This window comes from Macrotis lagotis, chromosome X, assembly GCF_037893015.1.
Source record: "Macrotis lagotis isolate mMagLag1 chromosome X, bilby.v1.9.chrom.fasta, whole genome shotgun sequence".
NCBI lineage: Eukaryota > Metazoa > Chordata > Mammalia > Peramelemorphia > Peramelidae > Macrotis > Macrotis lagotis.
Genome location: NC_133666.1, coordinates 547,618,947 through 547,642,782, shown reverse-complemented (window position 1 = coordinate 547,642,782; position 23,836 = coordinate 547,618,947). Strand labels below are relative to the sequence as shown.

Genomic DNA, 23,836 nt, shown 5'->3' with positions numbered 1-23,836 from the left:
TCCTTCATTCTTGAAGTGGACCATGATATCAGGGAGGTGATGACATACATGCAAGTGAGCTAGATTTAAGTGAACTTAGGGCTGTGCAAAGTCACCAGCTTCTCCTCTAAAGCTATCTGAGTCCAGGGCCATGAATATAGATCAGGACAACTGGAGATAGTCCTGGTTTAAGTGGTAGAAATGATATGAAAGGGGATTCTGTATAGTTTCAAGTTAGACTAGATTACTTCTGATGGCCTTTCCAACTCTGAGAATCTGAAATTGTATGATGTGAACAGATAAGATAGAAACTGGTTTGTTTTTATCCTTGTATTCCCTTAAACATAAATATTGAAATGAATGTAATATGTATTATTAATAATCAATTTTCATAAAGTATCATTACCTAATAGTCAACAATTTAATGATGAGCCATTCTATATTCAGTCTCTTTGTATTCTTGGACAGTACTCATTCTGTCACTTTGACTTCATTTATAGTCTTTCCAGTTTATTAGAACATCCTTGTATAAGATATCTGAAGATGTTCTTTTAGCATAGCCTTTGGGACCTCAGGGTCATACAAGATGAGGCATCAGAGGAGGACTTTCATTGAAAAATTTTAAAAAATGTTTTGTCACTGTGATGGTTATAATATCTTAAAGTTGTTTCATTTGCATTTCTTTGATTATTAAAGTTATCAAATTAAAATTCAGTCATTAACAGTGTTTATTAAGCTCCCATAATATCAGCTCTTTCAGAAGCACTGAGGTTACAAAGACAAAAATGGAACATGACCTGCCTTCAAGGGATTTTTTTTATTTTATTGGAGGAGACAATATGTATATGTATATGTATATGATTATACACACTAAATACAAGGTAATTTTTTAGGAAATTACTAGTAGGAAGGATCAGGTAAGATTTTATGTAAGACAGATTCCATAAACTGCAAAAAGTTAGGGAGTCAAAGAGGTAGAAGTGAATGAGTTCATGAGAGGCTTGGGAAATAGTTTCTGCATAGGCAAGGGGATGAGAGTACTGTTTTTGAAGAAAAACAAGGCGAATTTGACTAGACCAACGAATGTTTGAAGGGGAATATTTTATAATAAGGCAGAAAGGTAAGTTGGAGTCAGCCAATGAAGAACCTGAATACCTGACTGAGGCTTGTATTTGATCCTTGAGGCAATAGGGGAGCACTCAACCGACAAGCTGTTTTCAAAGTGATTTTCCTGAAGCACAGGCCTAAAAATGGCACTGTCCTACCCAGTAAGGTCTAGTGGCTTCCTGTTGACTCTAGGATTCAATCCTTTTTTTAATTTCTATTTTTTTGTGTAAGTTGGATACATATATAATTGTTAGCACAGTAATATATGTATATAATTTAGACATAAGCAAGTATAAGTGTTTTAGGGTAAATGCTCAAACATTTTTGCTGTTGGGGTGCCCAGTGAAAACATTTTGGGAGACTACTGCTCCTGTCCATTGTTATTTGTTTCAAGTTTTTGCTTAACTTTATACTAGGTGCCAATATGGTACAAACACGTACAAATCATTTTAAGACTGACAATTCTCAAGGCTATCCTTTCTATCCCAAAGTCTTTACTGACCATTAGTTTCACACCTTCAAATGCCTATCAGACATCTTAAGCTGTGAGTTCAGTAAACATCTTAAATTCAACACATCCAACTCTGAACTCATTATTTTTCCTCCTAAACCCTTCTCCCCTCCTACCTTCTCTATTACTGCAGCAACACCATCCTCCTAGTCCCTCAGGCTTGCAGTTTAGGAGGCATCCAGGATCACTCACCATCTTTTTTCCTCCATATCCCACTATTTCTAAGGCCTATTGTTTTCACCTTTGATACATCTCTTACACATGCCCCCTTCTTTCCTTAGATACTAGCATTTCTCCAGTCCTCCTCATCTCATGCACAGACTACTCCAGTAGCCTGTTGATAGGTCTGCCTTCTGCCTCATTTCTCTCTCCACTTCAGTCTATTCTCCATTCAGTTACTATAGAAATTTTCCTAAAATGCAGGTCTGACCATGTCACTCCCTTACTCAGTAAACTTCAGTATTGCCTCTGGGATCAAATACAAAGTCCTCTGTTGGCATTCAAAGCCTTTATGACCTAGCCTCTTCTCTTTCCAGGCTCTTTTCCCTGAACAAGACACTTCTTGTCTGGAATGCTCTCCTTCTTCAGCTCTACTCCCTATCTTGGCTTCCTTCAAGTCCTAATTAGAATCATATCTTCTACAGCAGGTATAGGGAACGTCTGGCCCGAGGGCCACAGAAGATTTGCAAAATCATTTTGTGTGGTGCTGCCAAGGCAACCACAGGTGAAACTCCAAATTCAATAAATTAGGAGCTTTTCTTGGGGGGGGGAATTAAATAATGTTTGATCAAATATAGCATGTTAATTTTTAAGTTTTAGCCATTGTCAGAAGCAAAGTTTGCCACCTCTGTTCTGCAGGAAAGGTTGCCCAACCCTTTTACACTGTAGTGTTTTTCCCCACTTAATTATAGCTTATTTATCCTGTCTGTAGCTTGATTGTATATATTTATTTGTGCATTGTCTTTCCTGTTAGAATGTCAGCTTCCTGAGGGCAGGGACAGTGTTTCGCCTTCTTTTGTATCCCCTTTGTCTGGCACATTTTGTTGTTGTTGTTATTCAGTCATTTTCAGTCATATCTGACTCTTGGTTGAACCCTCCATTTGAGGTTTTCTTGACAGGCTCTGGAGTAGTTTGCCATTTCCTTCTCCATCTCCTTTTACAGGTGAAGAAATTGAGGCAAACAAGGTTTAGTGACTTGCCAGGGTCCCATGACTAGTAAATGTCTGAGGCTGCATTTGTACTCAGGAAAATGAGTCTTCCTGATTCCAGGTCCTGCACTCTAGCCTCCTAGTTGCCCCACTGGGACATAGTAAGTGCTTAATAAATGTTTATAAGTTGATAAACCATCCCTGTCCCAAGCAAGCTTATAGCTTTAGCTTGATGGAGGAGACAGATAAGTAACATTGCAAGTCAAGGCTGAGTTTCATTGTGTTTTTTCTTTGTTTCATGAGTAGTGGTGTTTTCAAAATTTCACCACCTGGTAATTCATTTTTTCTTGGTGAGTGCCGCCCCCCCCCCCCCCCCCCCCAGTTTGTAGTTAGCCAACCTGCCAGACAACAGATTTTTCACTGGGCCTATTCTCAAAGCCTCTAGTGTGGTTCAGTGATTGAATGCAGGATTTGGAATCAGTGAACATGGGAGCAAATGCAGACTTTGTTGGATATTCACTCTATGACCTTAGGCAACTTAACTTCTTTGTGCCTCAATGGCTTCATCTGTAAAATGAGAAGAATGGACTGGATGGCCACTGATGTCCTTCTTAACTCTCTGTGATTTTAGCACTTGGCAGAGTTTGCTTTGTCTTATCAGAAATTTTAAGAACCCAGGGTCATGGGCAGCTAGGTGGTGCAGTGGAGAGAGCACTGGCCCTGGAGTCAGGAGTGCCTGAGTTCAAATCTGGCATGAGACACTTAATAATTACCTAGCTGTGTGGCCTTGGGCAAGCCACTTACCCCCCCCCCCCATTGCCTTGTTAAAAAAAAAAGAACCCAGGGTCAATTTCTAGATCATAATAGGACCTTGGTGTTGATATTCGGATAGGTTTTAGTCATAGAATCACATAGTATCACAGATTTAGAGCTAAAAGGGACTTCAGAGATTATCAAGTTCAGTTCTCCTTTTTTTTGTAATTGAGGAAACTGAGGCAGAGAGGAGAAATGGTTTGTTTAGCACCACAACTATTTTTGTTGGAGGTCAGATTTGAGTTCAGGATTCTGACTCCTTTTTCAGTACCATCTCCATTATGCCATACTGCCTCTTAATTTACTTAACTTAAAAGGCGGCTTAAGTCAGGGAGATTGGTTTGACTTTTGCTGTAGTATAGACATGAGGTGATAAGGGCCTAGACCTTCGGTAGTGGCATTAGAAATAGACAATGTGAAAAATGGAAGGGTAGAACACTGGACACATATGGAGAGGGTGGAGGAAATAAAAGTTTAAAGGTGGATTGAATTTGGGTGATAAGGAAATACGATGGTGCCATTTAAGGATGTGAGGAATTTCATGATAAGTACTGTTTTTTGTGGGGAGGGAAGATAATAAATCTTGGTCCTTTTGAGTTTCAGACAATGACAGAACATCCAAAATGGTAACAGAATGTGGAAAAGTTGTAAATATGAAACTAGTGCTCTGTTGAGACTTTGGGGTTGGATATATGGATTTGAAAGTCATATATGATAGGGTTTTAGAATTAGAAGGGGATATTAATGATCATCTGAACCAGCCACTTAATTTTACAGATGAGGATACTGATATAAAAAGAAAATTTAAGTAACTTGCTTTTTTTAGAGCTCTGAAAGAAATCCCTGCCTTTGGAGTCAAAATCTCAGCTCCAATTTTTAATAGCTAGGTAATCACCTCTCTGTTCTTTCCTTTGCTCATCTTAAAGTGGGGATAATACTAGTGATATTTCCTCCCAGGATTAGTGTGAAGAAAGCATTTATAAATCCAGAAACCTAATATGTATATGTTGCATATTCCCCCAAAATATGTTTCTGAAGAAGAGGAACTACTTCATTTTGCACTGATATCCTTGGATCACCTAAGTACATTCATTGTCACACACATAGCAGATGTTAAAGAAATGCTTATTAAATTGAATATCAATATAATGTCAATGTATTTATACATAATATAATAGTGATTTAACCCCATAATCATGTGGAAATAAAAACAATACTTATGTAAAATGTTTATACTTAATATGCATTGTTCAAATACAGTATGAATATATGCTATATATAATAAAACATAAAATAATATAAATATAAATATTCTTTAACCACATTCTGTCTACCAAACCTGCCTTTTCTAAATGGTGACTTAAAGGAGATACCCAGAACTACCCATATGAGATTAGGTCCTTTTCAGGGAGAGAATATGTAGAGACAAGAGTAGAAAAACCAAGAACTGAGACCTAAGGAGTACCCACAGAGAGAAGAAAGGGAATAATCAAAGGGAGATAGTAGTTAGGAGGAAAACTAGGAAAGTTCAGTGTTCCTGAAACCAAGAGAGAAAGTAATTCAAGATGAAAAGTGATCAACTGTATCAAATAATGAAGAAATGTCCAGAAGAATAAGGACTGAGTAGAGTACATTTGTACTCTAGTAGAATACATTTGGTGATTAGACTATCCCCTGTGATTTTTGAGAGTGAAGTTTAGTATGATGGAGATGGAAGCTAAATTTTAGAGGCTAAATAAGGAGTAGGCAATTTAAAAAAACAGAATCAATATGTGTAGACTATTCAGTAGAGAAGTTTGCCAGTAAAGGAAAGAAACTGGATTCTAGAGGTGACAAATTAAAGAGGGGAAAAAAGGGTTTTTCCCCCAAAATAGGAGGGAGGACAGATATGAATATTTTAAAATGGTGAAGAACCACTGAAGAGAGGAAAAAGATTGAAGATGATGCAGTATGTGTGGAATCAAGATCTGTCAGTAATCAGAGAGAGAATGGATTATTAAGTTTTAAAGGAAAGGACACTTTCATATACTTACCAGAAGGAATGAGAGAATGAGTTTAGTGATAGAGATTTGTAAAAATGTAAATAAGAAAAATTTTTAAAAAAAAATGTAAATAAGAGTTAAGTGAGGGAACTCAGACAGGTTTTCCATGTGAAATTGTTAGAGGCTTAGAAGACAGTGGTTTGAAATAGATCCTGGAGGGAGAGAACTGAAAAGAATAAGAGAATTGCTAAGCACTGGGAGAGTCCAGTTTGGAGAAGGTATTTTTACTAGGCTGAGTCTGCATAGTTTTGATTAATTTTGTTAAGCTCAACAAGTTAGAAACACCCTATAAATTAAGAAGTGAATTTGCATGATTTGCATGTGGAAAAGGTTATTAGTGATATCAGTTATTCCAATCTCACTGACTCTCATGGATACCAATCAATATTAATGTGGAATAAAAATGGAATATTAAAAACATGTTTATTTCAGCAGTATTCTGTTCCTCATCAAGCAAATACCATTGTTCAGCCCTTCAGCTCAAAATGAAATTTGTTTATTTTCTTACGTGGTTTTTACCTTTGAGGCATAAGTTTTGTATAATACCTAATAAGTGACTGGCTTGAAATTTGCTCTTTATCTTATTGATAAAGTTCCTGTACATATTTTGATTCATGAAATAATATAATTTATTTTCAGGATCACAAAATAGAAGACTTCATCAACTCTCCACTATATTCAGTTCTTATTATCAGTTATGAGATGTTGCTTCGATGCCTGGATCAAATTAAAAATATAAAATTTGATCTTTTAATCTGTGATGAAGGACATCGCCTAAAGAACAGTTCCATTAAGACAACTACAGCTCTTGTTAGCCTCTCTTGTGAGAAGAGAGTAATTCTTACTGGTTAGTATTCTATAAATTCACTTAATCTTTTAGTGTAGTAAAATTTTAGTACTAGGAACAGACTCTTGTTAGACTTATATATTTGATTATATTAAATGAATATTGTGTGCTCTCAGTACTTCCTATCCAACTCTGATAATTATGTTAGAGCCATGGAGAGAAGCAAACTCCCACTGGTGTTCCTGTTGATTTAGAAGACATTCTGTCATGAAAGAAAAGAAGGAAGAAAGGAAGGAGGAAGGGAAGAGAAGAGGGGAATAAAGTGTAAAAGCCTGGAAAGGAAGGGGACAGGTTATGAAATGTTTTAAAAGCCAATGAAATCACCCTTTCAACTTAACAAACCATAGAGACATTCTCTAAATTTTCCACTTTGAAAGCAGGTAAATCCCACTTGAATTTTTAATAAATTAGATATTTCTAATTCATTTAAAGAAATAAAATGAAATAAGTTCATTTTGAGAAGATACAATTGGGGTGGCTAGGTGGTGTAATGGATAGAACACTATGAGATAGGGAAAAAAATTAAGAGAAAAATAGGTGATATAACTAAGCTCAAGAGGTTCAATACACCAGAGGATAATCTCTTTAGGCCACATGCAACGTCTCCTAATTGTCCTCCCTGCCTCCAAAATGATTTTCATAAAACACAAATCTAACCATGTCATTCCCTCCTCAATGAACCGCACTGTTTACCCTCCACATATTCCAATCCAGTGACATTGGCCACCATACTGCTCTTTGCACACACTACTCCCAGCTTTTGACTTCTTGCCTTTTCTCTGGCTGTACCCCTGTGCCCAGAATAATCTCCCTTTTCCTTCCTTATTCTGGCTTCCCTGCCTTCCATCAGTAGCTCAGCTCAGATCTCAACTTCTTACAGGGACTTTTCCTTCTCCCCTTCCTCCTCCCATTGATGCTGCCTTTTCATTGAGATTACCTTATTTTTACACACTTGTATGTGCACTTTTTTTTTTTAGCATATTAAAATGTGAGCTCCTTGAAGGCAGGGTGCATGCCTTTCTTTTTTATCCCCAATTCTTAGCACAGTGTCTGGTACATAGGAAACACTTAATAAATGCTTGTTGACTGCCTGTCTCTGGAAAGTAAAGAATATGTAGGTCTGGAATAATATAATAATCCTATTAAAATCAATTCATATTTTGTACTGATAGGTTGACATTTTTCTTACAAATTGCTATTACTTAATTTGGGTATCTGTCATGAGATGTGGGGAGATTGATTTGTTGATTCATTAGGTTTTTAAGAATGCTCAATTCTATACCTTTAAATATTTTCATTTTCCTGTTCTTCAAGGTACCCCAGTCCAGAATGATTTACAGGAATTTTATGCATTAATTGAATTTGTGAATCCAGGAATACTAGGCTCTTTGTCATCATATAGAAAAATATATGAAGAACCCATTATTAGATCCCGAGAACCTTCTGCTACTCAGGTATTATGTTTATTAATAAATGGTTGTTTTTTTAATAGATTGAAGGGATATTCATAATCATTCTCGTTCTGAAGAAAATCCATATAACATCTTTTTAATAAAAAATACAATTTCAGCAATACCTATATATCTTGATTACAGGCGTGAGGGGAGAAGAGGGAACATCTGTGAATATTTTTGAATATAATTAAATTTGTCTTAAAACAGCTTAGTATTCAAAAACTAACTTTTAATTTTGTAGAACTTTTTTTTTAGTTTTTTTGCAAGGCAATGGGGTTAAGTGGCTTGCCCAAGGCCACACAGCTAGGTAATTATTAAGTGTCTGAGGCCAGATTTGAACCCAGGTACTCCTGATTCTAGGGCCGGTGCTCTGTCCACTGTACCACCTAGCCACCCCCCAAATTTTGTAGAACTTTTATGAATTCAGGGGATTATGATAAAATATCTGGCCTATCCTTTTTTTCCCCCCTCTTGCTAAAGAGCACTTTTTATGATTTAAAATTCTGAATTCAATATGGATTTTCTAGCCTCCTATTTGAGATTAGGATTTTTTTTAGCATATAACATCAGAGTATTGCAATTATAGACATTTTGTTTGAATGATATATTTTTTTGAAGAAATATTATTATTTACTTGAATACTTTGTAATATCTTCAAAAGAGCTGTTGGTCAGTTCCCTATAGGTCTACTTGCAGTCTTGCATCTTTAACTTAAATTGTGCTGGCTCTAAAGAAGGAAGTTTAATCTATTAATTCTCTGTGGGTAATATCGCCAATCTATATTCTATTATAGACTATCAGATAAAGGCCTGTTTCTTGAATAATTTAGTTTGTGGATTATAGATTTATAATGGCCCTCAGACAATTCTAACAACTAACCAAACAATGAATCATAAGACTATAGCTTTAAAAATTTAATGATTAAGCCAAACATTAAACACCTCTATGTTGGTTTTTACCTTCTCCCTCTCCCCAGTTCCCCCACTCATATTTGTATTGCATTTTTCTATAATAATGAAACAAACAAAATGTGACCAGCTGGTCACAAGAATAGTTTTTTTTTAAGATACATTTTTTTTCCTGAACTTTGTTTCAGAAAAGTTTCAATTTTCTTTTTTATTATCAGGAAGAAAAAAAATTGGGAGAGAGAAGAGCAGCTGAACTTACTCGTCTTACTGGACTCTTTATTCTTAGAAGAACACAAGAGGTGATAAATAAGTATCTTCCACCTAAAATAGAGAATGTTGTCTTCTGCAGACCAGGAACATTACAGATTGAACTTTATCGGAAATTGTTGGATTCTCAGGCTATCAGGTTTTGCCTGCAGGGGGTACTAGAAAATAGTCCTCATCTGATTTGTATAGGAGCTCTTAAAAAACTCTGCAACCACCCCTGCCTTCTCTTCAAATCTTTAAAGGTATGGTACTTATGAATGAAACCCTAGGTTGTTCCTTAGAAACAAAAGGAGGCCCTGGGGGCATGAAACTGATAAATTTAGGAAGCCTGCCAAGCTTAAACTTGGCCTATCCAAGGGTTTGGGTCTATGGCCAATCCATGTGGTTGCCATTTGAGAAAGTGAAATGAATTGTTCATTTTGATTATGTTACTAGCCTCTCCATCAATGAGGACTACAGACCATCTATAATTTACATATAAATATATATATATATATGTCAAAATTCACCATTCACAAATCTTTATATGCAAATGTGAACTCTGACTGCATTTTCTATAATATTATGAATTGCAAGAATTTTTTTCTCTATCTAAGATTTATAAAAATATTGCAGGTTTATGCTACAATGGTTTATATTTACTCAGTTTCTTTTACATTTTAAGAAGTCTACTTTTATAACTTTTCAGCAGGCACAGATGATAATTTATAGAGCAATCTCTTTTGAAACAGACTTTGTACATAGTAATAAACAAAAATTAAACTAATTGGGCTTAATGCCCAGGAAAAATAGAAGCTAAAAGGAAGACGTTCAGATGGTTTAAAATGTATAGACTTAAGGGGCATCTAGAGGGAGTAGTGGATAGATCACTGACCCTGGAGTCAGGAGGACCTGAGTTCAAATTTGTTTTCTTAATAATTATCTAGCTGTGTGACCTTGTGCAAGTTACTTAACTCCACTGCCTTGCAAAAAAAAATTTAAAAATGTACTGATTTACTTAAAATAACCTTGAGCTTTACTCTGAGGACTTCTCTATAGGTGGGAGATTTTCATCACGGTAATATGAATATGTAGAAATCACATTGAGCCTTTGCTTCATCTTCTAAACAAAGTTAAGAAACTACTTTGTCCAAATCTTCCATTTATAGGAAGTCAGTTGAGGAGCCATTCATTTCAACAGATTAAGGGTGGTACTGAGCAGCTAGGTATAGCAGTGGATAGAGTGCCAAATCTGGAATTAGGAAGAACTGAGTTCAAATGCTGCCTCAGGCACTTACGAGCTATAAGTCACTCCATCCTATTTGCTTCAGTTTCTTCACCTGTAAAACGATTTGAAAAGAAGAGTACTAGCTTCCTGCCTTGAACTTAGATGAGAAGGCAATAATCAGTAGAATAAATGGGGAGCCAGTGGGAGTGTTAGACCTTCTTGGTCTCATTAATTATAAGTCACACTTATCAATTGTTTTGGGTTTTAGAAAGTGCTTTATTTCACCAGCCAAAAGGTGGTACAAGTATTGTTATCTCCACTGTGCAAATGAGGAAAATGGGAGTTTAAGTGACTTTCCCCAGCCAAAAAGTATCTGAGCTAGCAGTGTCAGCTGGTAGTACAGAAGCGTCAGCTAGACCTGAGTCTGAGCCGCATAAATTCTCCCTAGCTGTTTGCCTGGGCAAGTCTCTTCTCTTAGCCTCAGTTTGTTTATCTGTAAAGTGAAGATAATAGCACCTACCTCACTGGCTTTTTTTTTTTTTTTAGGTTTTTGCAAGGCAATGGGGTTAAGTGGCTTGCCCAAGGCCACGCAGCTAGGTCATTATTAAGTGTCTGAGGTCAGATTTGAACTCAGGCACTCCTGACTCCAGGGCCGGTGCTTTATCCACTGCGCCGCCTAACCGCCCCTCATTGGCTTGTTTTGAAGATTAAATGAAATAATACATGAAGAATGCTTTGTAAACCTTAAATTATCTATGTAAATGCTAGTCATTATTATTTTCATGTTAGGCACATAGTCCGGTCTTTCCTACAATTTCAGGGAAATTTATAACCTCTTTGTTATAAATCAATATATATATATATATATATATATATATATATACTGGGGTCAAAGAAAATCTAGTATGTCAGAAGTAAGTAACACTTTATGTATCCTTACTGAGAAAATTCTGATCTTTATAGAAGTTGTAATGTGTGGTTAACCATGTATTGATAAGGCAATGAATTTTGCTTATCAGAAGAGATGTGCTCTGGGAAGACCTAGAAGTCAGGATCTAAAAACAGTTTCAAAAGTGGGAGAGCATTGTGTTGTGAGTGATTTGTTTCTTGGATTCTAAAAAGGAAGATTTCCTTCTTCATCCCCCCTGCAGAGAGAGAGAGAGAGAGAGAGAGAGAGAGAGAGAGAGAGAGAGAGAGAGAGAGAGAGAGAGAGAGAGAGAGACAGGGAGAGACAGAGAGAGAGAGCTAATATCCAGGAGCTCAGGTGTTTTGCTTTTGTCAAATCTAATTCCTTCCAAGGAGCAAGCACACAGCTTGGGGGGGAGGGGGGAGAGTCTTCTCCATCAATTTATAGGTAGGCAAACATGTCAATTGGACATAGCCAAATGTCCTTCCTTAACAACCCTCACTCCACAGCTGGGTATAAAACCAAACACACCTCAGAACTACCTTCTCCAGTCAGTCTGAACAACAGGGCAGGCCCTCATAAGGGCTACTGTGAAACACCACGTGGGATCAGCTTGCTGACTCCCCACAAGACTCAACCTTTTTCCATTTTCTGGAAAAAGGGAAACACAGAAGGAGGGCTAGAGGTCCAATAATTTTCTTACTTTTCTAAAAATCTAGGATCTGAAAAAGGGGGTATGCTTCTCACCTATGGAGCTTGATCCAGTTTCCCAAGTCTGGGCAGAGATTTGTTATCCTGGTTAACTCTCCATTATGTAGCCACTGGCTACTTGAGTTGGGAAAGCAAAAGTGGAAATAAAACAAAAATTTGTTAAAGGAAGTTACAACACATAGGAAGGGATAAGGAGAGAGAGAGAGAGAGAGAGAGAGAGAGAGAGAGAGAGAGAGAGAGAGAGAGAGACAGAGAGACAGAGAGAAAGACAGAGAGAGAGGAGAGAGGGAGAGGGAGAGGGAGAGAGAGAGAGAGAGAGAGAGAGAGAGAGAGAGAGAGAGAGAGAGAGAGAGAGAGAGAGAGAGAGAGAAAACGAACAGTCAAGTGGCATTGGCTGGACCACAGATCAGAGAAGACTGCAGCCCTGAGTAGGAGTCCAACCCAGGTTTTTATATCTTGCCTCTCATCCAGAGGGTAAAAGGTGAACTCACTTCCCCTTACTTATCTGGAATTAGATAGAAGGTGAAGCCTAAGGAGATCAGGATACAAATTTTACATTAAACAATGAATCAGTGGTAATGGAGATCTCTACCCAATTTGAGCAGATTACAAATTGTTTCTGTTAGAATCATAATTCTCTACTTCTAGTCAATTTACATCCCTACCCAATTTCTATATTCACAATTCTCTTCATCTTTCCCCTGCATCAGTTGGGGCCACGTGCTTTTGTTTTTTGCCTCCATTCCCTACAGGAATGAAGGGAAATTCTCCCTTCATTTCCGTACATCCTTATTCCTGATTAATTTTTTGGAATTAATTAAATAGGATGTGTGTTATTTACTCCAAAACATGTTCCAGAATACTGTATAGTCATAGGTAGATTTTTTAAAATTTGCCAAAATTTATTATGCTTGTTATTTAGTTAATGTGACTTAATAGAAAGAGACAGAGACTTGAAATTCAGAACCCTAATTAGGTTCCTGATTCTACCACTTACCCAGTAGCTGTATGTAACCTTGGCTAAGTGTTTTAGTTTCCCAGTGCCCCAGTTTTACCATATGTGATGCAAGATTTGATTTTTTAAAATATTATTTATATATTTTATTTTTACATTTCCTTTATTTCCAAATATAAGCTTTCCCCTTTCACTACCCAATCAACCTCTTGTCACAGAGACTGAAAAAGAATGAAGTGGGAAAAAGCAATGTAACAAATCTAATCACCATGTCTTTGAGTCTAGCATTATGCAGTGATCTACACCAATACCTCCTCACCTTTGCAAAGGAGGGGAAAGAAGGAGAGGTGTATTTTCTTCTCTCTTCTCCAAGGCTAAACTTGATCTTCATGTTACTAATATATGTTTGTTTGTTTGTTTTTTACAGTGTTTACATTTTATATGGTTTGCTTTTTATTTTTTATTTTTTTGCCTTTATAAATTGTTTATATTTTACATTATTTTCCTTAATGAACTATTTCATTTTCCCTTTTCATTTCTAGTATCTAGAACACATTGATACTTAATAAATGCTTATTTAATGGAAATATGAGATGAGGATTAAATTATGTTCAATCTCCTTTTCATCTCTATTTCAACACTTTTAAAAAAATTTCCATGTTGAATTAAATAATGTGAATTTTCTCACTCTTAAAATTTTATTTTGAATAGGAAAAAGAATGTAATTCATCTTCTGATGAATATGAAAAATATAACTTTTCTGAAGGTTTGATGGATGTCTATCCTATGGATTACAATTCAGTCACATTTTCTGAGACAGATTCAGGAAAACTACAAGTCTTGACAAAGCTGTTAGCAGTCATCCGTGAACTCAGTCCTTCTGAAAAGTAAGATAAATTTTGGAAGCAACTTTTCAATGTTTATGAAATTTGATTTTCCCTATTGTGATTTCCTTTAAAAAATTAAAATAAGATAGAATAGCTACTCAACTTTGGGTCATGATACCTTTCAACAATTTTCTTTGGTATAAAACCCATAAAAAGATGCCTGAGTTTTGAATTAGCGGTTAGTGCAATATATTGTATGAATTTTAAAGACATTTTTGGGCTTTCTTTGAGCCTAACACAGTGACTTGGATGTAGTAGTAACTTAAATATTTGTCAAGTTGAATTTCAGCAACAAAGTATAATACCATGTAATTACTCATGAAACATATATGTGATAATATGAAATCATTGATTTATCAGCTATTATGGGTATTATCATAGAATCCATTGCTCATTTTCTCTCAAATTTGCTAAATCATTTGACATGTCTGAATTTGCAGTGTTTTTTTCTGTAACATGGAAATGAATAATAGTTTTTTTTAAAAACAAAATTTGACTATTAAGACCAACTCCCCCCCCCAAAAAAAAACCAAACAGCTTGTTACTCCAGCCTGAGAGTTCCTGCTATACTAATTTATGGTTGCTTCAATCCTCTATTATATCAAAGTCCCAGCCATGCTTCACTTCAGAGTTTCTGCTGTAGGCATTCTCCAGTTCTGGACCAATAATCAAATCATTTATGTTACTAGAAAAGATGGCCTGACCTACTTATTTCTCTAATAACTCGACCCACTACCTCCATAATTCTCTTTTTTGTAGCTGTTCTTTTAAAATATGATTTCATTTTGAATTTAACCCTACATTAACTATAACTGTTGAAAATTACTATTTCAGTTTGAATGAGCAGATATCTATTAGTTCCTGATTGATGCCAGGAATTCACTAAGTGCTGAGGTTTCAAAGACAAAAACAAAATGGTTTTTGTCCCCCAAGGAATTTATGTTCATCTTGGGGAATCTTGGATGTGCTGATAATATGCTAACTGACATAAATGTGTCTTAGTCTTCTAATTTTTCAGTTTGAGCTACTATATGTTAGCAAGTACTAGTATATGCTAACATATTATGCTAAGAATATATAGTAAATAGTATTAGTTATTAATTCTATGATACTACTCTAATTCTAATCTCCTATTATAGAAGCATATCCTGATTATAAAAATGTAGACTCAATGATATATTTTATGAATCTCATTGAGATTAAATTTTTTATTTGTGAAAAAACATCAAGTTCATTACTTGCTCTGTAAACAGCAACTAATATGGTAGTATCATATTATAATAAAAAAGTCAAGACGTAACAGGCCTTTCTCTCTGTTTTACAGGGTGGTACTGGTATCTAATTATACACAAACCCTGAATATTTTACAAGAGGTCTGCAAGCGCCATGGATATAATTGTTCAAGACTCGATGGACAAACCCCGGTTGCACAGAGGCAGCAAATTGTTGATGGATTCAATAGCAAACACTCATCAGTTTTTATATTTTTATTAAGTTCAAAGGCTGGTGGTGTGGGCTTGAATCTTATCGGAGGTTCTCATTTAATTTTGTATGATATTGATTGGAATCCAGCTACTGATATTCAGGTAGGAAAACTTTGTATATAAAATGTCAAGCATTTTGAGCCCTACTTTTTGTTAGGGACAAAGAGCTTATATTCTGAAATGATTATTTTCTAGGAATGAATATAGACAAGCATAGTACCCTTAATGTATTCTCTAGATCTGCAAATATATCTGCTTGTATTCTGGACTCACTTTAAGACCTCTGTCTCCAGACTGCTGAGGCACTGCTGGTGGAACCAGTTCTGAGTCACTCTCTACTCCTGAGCATTCCCCCCCAAAAAACCCCACTCCTCTTAGGGGGTTGTCTGAAGTTACTTGGACTGGGTGCAGACCTGTCACAGAAGCTATGGATCCCTGATGGATCTTTGTACAGACCCACATCCCCATGCTTTGGTACAGGATGGGTGCTTCCAAAGAGCTAACAAAGGGTTAACAGCATACCCTAGAGTATACTCAGTATGACATTAATGCTATGATTTCTTTGTAAAGAACCAGATGTACATTGGCACACTTGGGAGGATGCCCAGTCATCATGAGACAGCTAGGTGGCGTGGTGGATAGAATGCTGAGTTTGCAGTCAGGAAGATCTGAGTTCAAATATAGCTTCAGAGGCTTATTAACTCTGGGACCCTGGACAAGTCACTTTACCTCTGTAATTTATCATTTTGTTAATCATGCTAGCAACAATAAAAGGGATCAGTGATACTCTTGAAAGCCAAATACCCATGGAACCCATTTATATTAGGTATGCTGGAAGAATGTGTGTTCCCGAGGATGGCAATTGACTCTGATTGGTTAACAATTTCTGAAAAGAACGAATATGATAATGAGGACCTAGTCTAAGGAAAAGCTTGCCTGGTCTGAGGAACTTTTCTAAATCCTTATTACTTGTCTAAAATAGACAAAAGGATTAACTGCCCTCACACCCCCATCCACCCAACCAAGACCTGCTAGAGGGGAATACTATGGACTGGAATTTGCCTTAGATTACATTCTTTGTAATAGTTGAGTGGAGTGGAGTGTTCCACCTAAGATTAAAAGACCTGTACTCCAGGTATTTCGGTAATCTCATCTATCCCCAATGCCCTTCAGAGTCTGAACTATTTATATAGGTTTCTGAAAAAAATCCTAGTCTTAATTCACTCATTGGTTGTTAATAGGAGAGAGAGAATTATTTCTCTCATCTCTCTTGGTCTCAGTTTCTTCAGATGTAAAATGGGGGTGATAATAATTGCACCTATCCCTTGGAATCAGAATTAGAATCAGAAGAGATAAAATGCTTCCCCCCAGAACCTTTCTCTTAGAAGGGAGTATAGAAATGCTTATTCCTTTCCCTTTTACTTTCCCCTTTCCTTCCATTCCCTAATCACTGGTTTTAATATCTGCAAATATATTTTTAGATCTGGGACTATAGAAATGCTTATTATTCCTTTCCCTTTTACTTTCCCCTTTCCTTCCATTTCCCAATCACTGGTTTTAATATCTGCAAATATATTTCTAGATTCCTAGATTTCTCTAAATTAATTAGTCTTTGATACTGTTTTTACTAGGCAATGGCTAGAGTGTGGCGAGATGGTCAGAAACATTCGGTACATATCTACAGACTCCTCACAACAGGTATTCATCCTCATTCTAACTCATAATGCTCTTTTGATCTAGTCACTCAAAGAATCAAAAATATTATGTGTTTTGGATAATAAAAATAACTTGTTTCATCTGTAATATTTTTTAATGTCAATAATTCTTTTTAAATTACCTTACTAAAATTTTCAATTTTATTTTATTTTTAACATGTATCAGAATTTGAAGTTAATTATAATGAATATTTCCTTTTCAGGCACAATTGAAGAAAAGATTTATCAGAGACAGATCAGTAAGCAAGGTCTTTCTGGGGCAGTTGTAGATCTCACCAAGACATCTGAACAGATACAGTTTTCGGTGGAAGAACTTAAAAATTTGTTCACCTTACATGAAGATTCAGATTGTGTTACTCATGATCTACTAGATTGTGAGTGTATGGGGAGAAATGATCATCAAGGTGAGTTTTATTTCTATAACTAAGATAAAATTAATTCATCTAATTTTCAGTGTGAGAAAAATTTTACACTTAAGCATTAAGAGATCTGATTCTTTTAGGTATTATCTTATTGGGTTTACTTATTTTACAGGCCACTACAGGTGTAGCTGAGAAAAATGTAATTCTTTGAACCTCAGTAATTATCTAAATTTAATTTTCTCTTTTAATTGATTATGGAAGCATAAACAAAATGGCTTAGGAAGGGTTTCAGATCCTATTTATTATAACTCTATTAAAATATAATGAAGTATACAGTCTCATAGAACATATATTTGTCATTCCCTACATTCAATAGGAACCTTTAATGAAGACATGGTTTCAATAATTACATATCCAGCCAATTCAGTGTATCTGATAAAGGGGTACTTTTAGCCAAAGTCAGATCATTGAATCTACCTGCTTCTTATCTTTCACATTTAACTTGAGTTCATGTAATTTTAGTGTTGTTTGATTTAATTATTATTGAAATTTCTAGGTTCTTTTAATTTTCTTACTATTTATATGAAGTGTTAATTAAAATATATTTAAAATTAATGATAACATTCATTACATTAGTAGAACTCTCTCCTTCCTTCCTAATTGAGATCAATGCACAGCTCATATTTTTTCCTTCCTGTCTAACTCTTGCCCTCATATTAGGGGACATCATTATGTATATTGATACTCTGTTAAACATTTTAAATTCACCTTTCCCTAACTTGTTTCCCATGATCTACTCTTTTGCTCCACTCCCAACTAAACATAGAGATAGTCATATAAGGATACGTCATTTAAGGATTTTCTCATTACTTACAAGTATCCCCCCATTCCCCATTCATGAACTCTGACATTTCTTTATCTGATCATAATTTGTTGTCATTCTACTTCTGTCTTTTAACTGCAAATATTTATCTGTTATTTATTTTCACACTAGCCTCCGATCTCTCCAAATCTCAGTTCTTTCCCAGGCCATCATCCAATCACCTCTCTTCTTTTCCCTATCTTGACCATTTAGTGAATTTGTTCAGCTCTATGTTGTCTTATTTTTGGAGAGGTCTCTTGCCCATTTATCCTTTCAAAGATTTTGCTTGTCAGTCCTCCTCTTGGTTGTTTTCACCATTGCCTGACTTGACTGCTACTCCTTATGCTGTTGAATGGAACTCAGGAACCCATATTCCTGTTTGACTTATAAACCCTTCATAATCTGTCCTCTTTCTATTTTTCAAGTCCTATTGATATTCAACCTCCATGTATTCTGCAATATTGGCTTCCTCACTGTACCTCTAAGACTCCTGTCTCCAGATTGGGCATTTTCACTGACGATTTCCTATGCTGAGTGTACTTTTCCTCTTGTCTCCACCTTTTGGTTTCCTGGCTCCCTTCAAGACTTATTTAAAGGTTCCACCCTTTATAAGGAATCTTTCCCAGTCCTTTTTAACCTTAGTATGTTGCTGCTCTGATTTCTCCCAATTTGTCTTCTATATAACTTGTTTGTACATATTTGTCTGTTGTTTCTCCCATTAGACTTTGAGCTCCTTGAGAGCAAGTTCTGTTTTTGATCTTTCTTTGTATCCTCAGTGCTTAGCATTGTTCCTGGCAATAGTAAGTAATTAAAAAGCCCTTATTGACTCTCTGATAAAAAAGAGTCTTATTAATGTTATGGGATATTATTATGCTGTAAGAGATGAGGAAGGAGATAGTTTCATAGAAACCTAGGAAGACTTGTATGAACTTATGGAGAATGAGATGAGCAGAATCAGAACAGTTTATACAGTAACAACACTATTGTAAAAACAAGCAACCTTGAATGATTTGGAAACTCTGATCAGTGCAATCAGACCAACCTTAATTCCAGGGAACTCATGATGAAACATATTACTTCCTGATAGGGAGGTGATAGATTGCAAATCAAATTGAGTTTTTCGGATTTGGTCAATGTGGAAATTTGTTTTGAGTATTTATTTCAGTTACAGGGGTTTTGTTTTTCTTGCTTTCTCAACGGAGGGGTTGGGGAAGGTGGGACAATATGGGTCTTTATTTGAAAATAAATTAAGATTTAATTAGAAAATTAATATAAACTGACACTTTCTATCTCTTTTACTCATTTCAGCCGAGTCTTTGGAAGATGTCCATACATATAGAAATTGTCAGCTTGGCCCAAATCACTATAAGCCTGACTCCAAAAGACCTCTTTCCATGTCACAGTTGAAACAATGGAAGCACTTCTCTGGAAAACATCAGAATATTAATGATCCCTTTCTTGAAAGAATTAAAGAAAATGTTTCATTCATTTTTCAAAATGTAACCAATCAAGCTCCTCTAACATAATTTACATTTACAATAAGGACAATGAGTATATACAGCTATTTTGTGTGATTCTTTAAGACTTAAGTGTGTTTTTTATGATAGAAAATGAAATTTAAATAAAATTGATGTATGTTTTTATGTAATTTTGTCACAATAGTCATAATTTATTAAAATATTTAATAGTTTATCATATTCTTAAAGGAAGGCTTTTGTTTCATAAGTTTATTGATTCATTCCATATTCAATAAATGTTTTTTCAGATGCCTGCTAAATACTGTGTTGAATACCAAAGTAGAACAATACATATATAACATTTTACATATATATATAAAAATTTGAAAGTATAATAAAATTTACTCAGATGTAGTTAAATAATTTATTATATATTTAAATTCTATAGCACAAATTATGAATATATAGATTAAAGGGAGGACAAAAGAAGGGAGAGAGTCTATAATATGTAAGAATGGAAAAAACGAGCAATAGTTCTCTACCTTCAGTTTGCAGAATGATAATATAAATGTTTCTAATTAAATAATACATTACTATGTATAGTATAATTGATTTCATATTTTTAAAACACACCATTAACTCTTTTTAATAGTAAGTTGTATGTTTATATGTAATTAGAGAGAATATGTGACTACCTATACTGCATTATGTTGATTTGGGATGTTATTGTCAGTGTCATATTCACTACCTATTTTTGATTATTCCATTTTCCTATATAAATTGAACTATTACTTGCTTCTCCCATTCTGTGATTTTATTCAAACTTTCCTCCTTTGAAGCATCCGCAAATCTTCATTATAAAAACAAAAACAAAACCATAATGAAACCTAGTTTTCTCATCTCTTCTAGCTTCTCTTTATTTTTGCTGCCAAATTTTTAAATGAGTAATTTCCATTTTTTTTTGCTACTATTCTTAACTTACAGTTAACCTTCTGTTCACACCAGTTTTCAGAAGTTTTATTGAAGGTCATTCTTAATAGTCCTATAAAGTTCAGGGGCCATCTCCTTAAAAGGAGAAAATAAAGTTGCGATCACTCCTTTTCAATTTCCTTTGTTGTTTCCTCATCTAGATTGCAGTATGCCACAGGGTTCTGTCCTGGACTCTTCTCTTCTCTCTTTGCGTAATTTGGTGATCTCAACAGCTCTCATGGATATAAAATATCATACCTATGCTGAGAATTCTCAAACTTACCTTTCCTTCTTTAACCTTGCTGCTGACTCAATCTTTTTCTTCAACTGACTTTCTCGTTATCTTGAGTTAGATATTTAAGAGTTGTTTTATACTCAAATGTGAAAATGAATTCATTATCTTTCCTCCTAAACCTTCCCATTTGCCTACCTTCCCTATTACTGTACAGTTTCTCAGTCTCTCATCCTGAATCCCTCACTCTGTCCCACACCCATATCAAAGTTGTTGCCAAGGCTTGTCCAATTCACCTTTCTCATACCTCTCCAATATGCCTGTGTCACTGCCCCTCCCCTGGGACAGACCCTTATCACCTCATACCTGAACTATTTTAAAAGCCTGCTGATATGTCTGTCTGATCCAAGACTCTGCATCCCAAACCATCCTCCATTCAGCCACCAAAAGTGTGAACTGAAGAAAGCACAGGACTGAATATTTCTCCCTTCTACTCAGTAAACTCCAGTGACTTCCTCTGGTTAAATTTCCAAGATCAAATACAAAATTCTCTGATTGGTGTTCAAACCCCTTCATAACTTACTTCCCTCCTTCCTCTCCAGTCTTCCCACACTTTATTCCCCAGTCCATATGCTTTGATCTAATGACACTTCCTTAGACAACTCATTCCCTTAGACTCTGGGCATTTCCTATGCTTGGTTTGCTTTCCTTTGTCACCTCTGTTTCCTGGCTTCCCTCTTTCTTTTAAGTCGCAACTAAAATCCTATCTTATATGGGAAACCTTTCCCAATCCTTCTTAATTCTAGTGTCTTCCCTGTTATTATTTCCTATTTATCTTGTATAGAGAACATTTGTATATATTTGTTTGTTGTCTACTCAGTTAAATTTGGGAATTTCTTGAGGACAAGACTATCTTTTTTCTTTTTCTTTTTTTTTTTTTGTATCACTGGCACTTTTGCAGAATGGCCAAGTGGCACATAATAACTGCTTAATAAATATTTTTTGACTGAAACTTTTTTAGTTTCCATAGGACTAACATTTCCTTCCCTTATTTCTATGTTTCTGGGTTTGCATTTCAGGCCTTCTTCCTTTTCTCACCTCTCATTATTTCTTTCCTTCCTTTCTGAGATCACCTATTCAAAGCTTCAGTGGTCTGATTTCTATGATGATGTCAAACAGAATTCATTATTTTTCCCCCTAAATTCTCCACTACTTCTATCAAACCTTTTAATGTTGAGACTGCACAATCCTCCTAAGCCCTTGACTTGCAGCCTAAGTGTTATCCTTGACTCATCACTCTCTTTCACTCATCAACCTCCACTCTCCCATGTCCAATCTGTTGCTAAATTCTATTTTACCTTTTTCAACATACCTTCTCTGGCAGGGCCATAACTCTGGTGCTGACATTCATTGCCTATGCCTGGACTATTGCAAAAGCCTGTTAGTGGGTTTGACTGCCTCAAGACTCTTCCATCTTGCATTCAACCACTAAAGTGATTTTTCTAAAGCAACAGGTTCAACCATGTCTCCCTACCATCTCTGGGATCCAATACAAAATCGTCTGCTAAGTGTCCAAGGCTCTTCATAACCTAGCCACAAATGCCTATCTCTTCACCCGCATCACTTGATTTTCTAGTTCTCATATATTTCACTTCTGCCTTGTCTTTGATCCAGTGACACTGGCCTTCCTGTTGTTTCTCAAATAAGGTCTTCCATTTCCAGACTCAAGGCATTTTCTCTGAAGTTCTCCTATGCCAGAAATACCCTCCCTTCTCATCTCAACCTACTGGCTTCCTTTGCCTCCCATCTTCTACGGAAGCTTTTGCCAACCCCACTTAATTCTAGTGTCTTCCGTCTGTTAATTGTTTCCTATTTTTCTTGTATATAGCTTGTTCTTACATATTTATTGACTTGGAGTCTCCCCCATTCGATTGTGAACTCCTTGAGGGCAGGGACTGTCTTTTGTTTCTTTTAGAATCATTAACATATAAGGCAGTGCTGACACAGAGTAGGTACTTAATTAATGTTAATTGTTAATCTTTAATTCTTTTTAACTAGAGGCTATTTCAGTGCTTTGCTGGATCCATTGTCTCAGTGTTACGTGATTCTTAGTGTCTTTTGTCTGCTTTTCTGTCATTGTGCCATTATGACTACAAAACTGGGAGAGAAGAACTGAGAGCTACTTTGCATCATCTTTGTTTTCATGAACAAAGATTTCATCTCCTAGTCACTTGCCTACATGTGACAAATCTTTCCAACCTAACTTGTGGAAAGCAGACACAGTATTCCCTTCAAATGTAATAAAGGAATAGATACTTAAGATATTTAATCAACTACTATCCTGATGATAAAGAAAAATGGCTCTCTAGTAGATAGAAATAAGTATTTTCATTAAGCTAGCTAGGTTGATTAGATTTGACAGAATAAATCTGACTGTTAAAGTCTGGAAGTAATTTGATAACAATTTCAACTTGTCAGAATTTTTTAGTCAGATAAGAATTGTGGTACTTATGGAACTTTATAATGAATCCAGAAAAAATGATGGTTTCTATTCACCTCATTGTTCTGGGAAAGATTATTCATTAAATCTAGATTATTGTTAATTTTTAACTGTCAGAAATATATTCTGCTTTAAAAGGGTTAATCAGTGGTTTCTTTGAAAGCTAGAAGAATGGTGGCATCTTTAACTCTCAAGGCTTCCTGGGAGTTCTTGCTATAAAGGTGGACTCCATTCTCTAAAAAACAAAATGCTGGATCACATTTTTGTTCTGTATTAAGATGATTTGCTATCCATCTTGGTTGATTTTCCTCTTTCTAGAAGAGGGGAATGGAGAGGATAGAAAACCAAAAATTTAACACCAGAAATTGGCATATTGATAATGTAGAAGTGTAACATAGTCAGAAGTATTTATTATACATTTCTCTGTGCATGATACTATGCTTTTCAATAATTCAAAATACCCTAGGAAGCTTTTAAGTTTTCCATTTTTTTCCCTTACTATAATTCTGATA

At 35.6% G+C, this 23,836-nt stretch overlaps 1 protein-coding gene across 2 annotated transcripts in view; it reads left to right on the top strand.

The window, feature by feature from the left end:
• RAD54B (RAD54 homolog B) overlaps positions 1 to 19,804 on the top strand; it is a 121,708-nt gene extending 101,904 nt beyond the window's left edge. The window contains exons 9-16 of one of the 2 annotated variants that reach the window (XM_074200226.1): positions 6,240 to 6,447; positions 7,762 to 7,901; positions 9,028 to 9,318; positions 13,568 to 13,743; positions 15,068 to 15,329; positions 16,859 to 16,925; positions 17,146 to 17,346; positions 19,475 to 19,804. In XM_074200226.1, coding sequence (XP_074056327.1) covers positions 6,240 to 6,447; positions 7,762 to 7,901; positions 9,028 to 9,318; positions 13,568 to 13,743; positions 15,068 to 15,329; positions 16,859 to 16,925; positions 17,146 to 17,346; positions 19,475 to 19,692 — 1,563 coding nt within the window. In that variant the 3' untranslated portion in view covers positions 19,693 to 19,804. The remainder of the gene's footprint in view (positions 1 to 6,239; positions 6,448 to 7,761; positions 7,902 to 9,027; positions 9,319 to 13,567; positions 13,744 to 15,067; positions 15,330 to 16,858; positions 16,926 to 17,145; positions 17,347 to 19,474) is intronic. The other variant, XM_074200228.1, reaches the window with a different exon arrangement.
• The last annotated feature ends 4,032 nt before the right edge of the window (positions 19,805 to 23,836 follow it).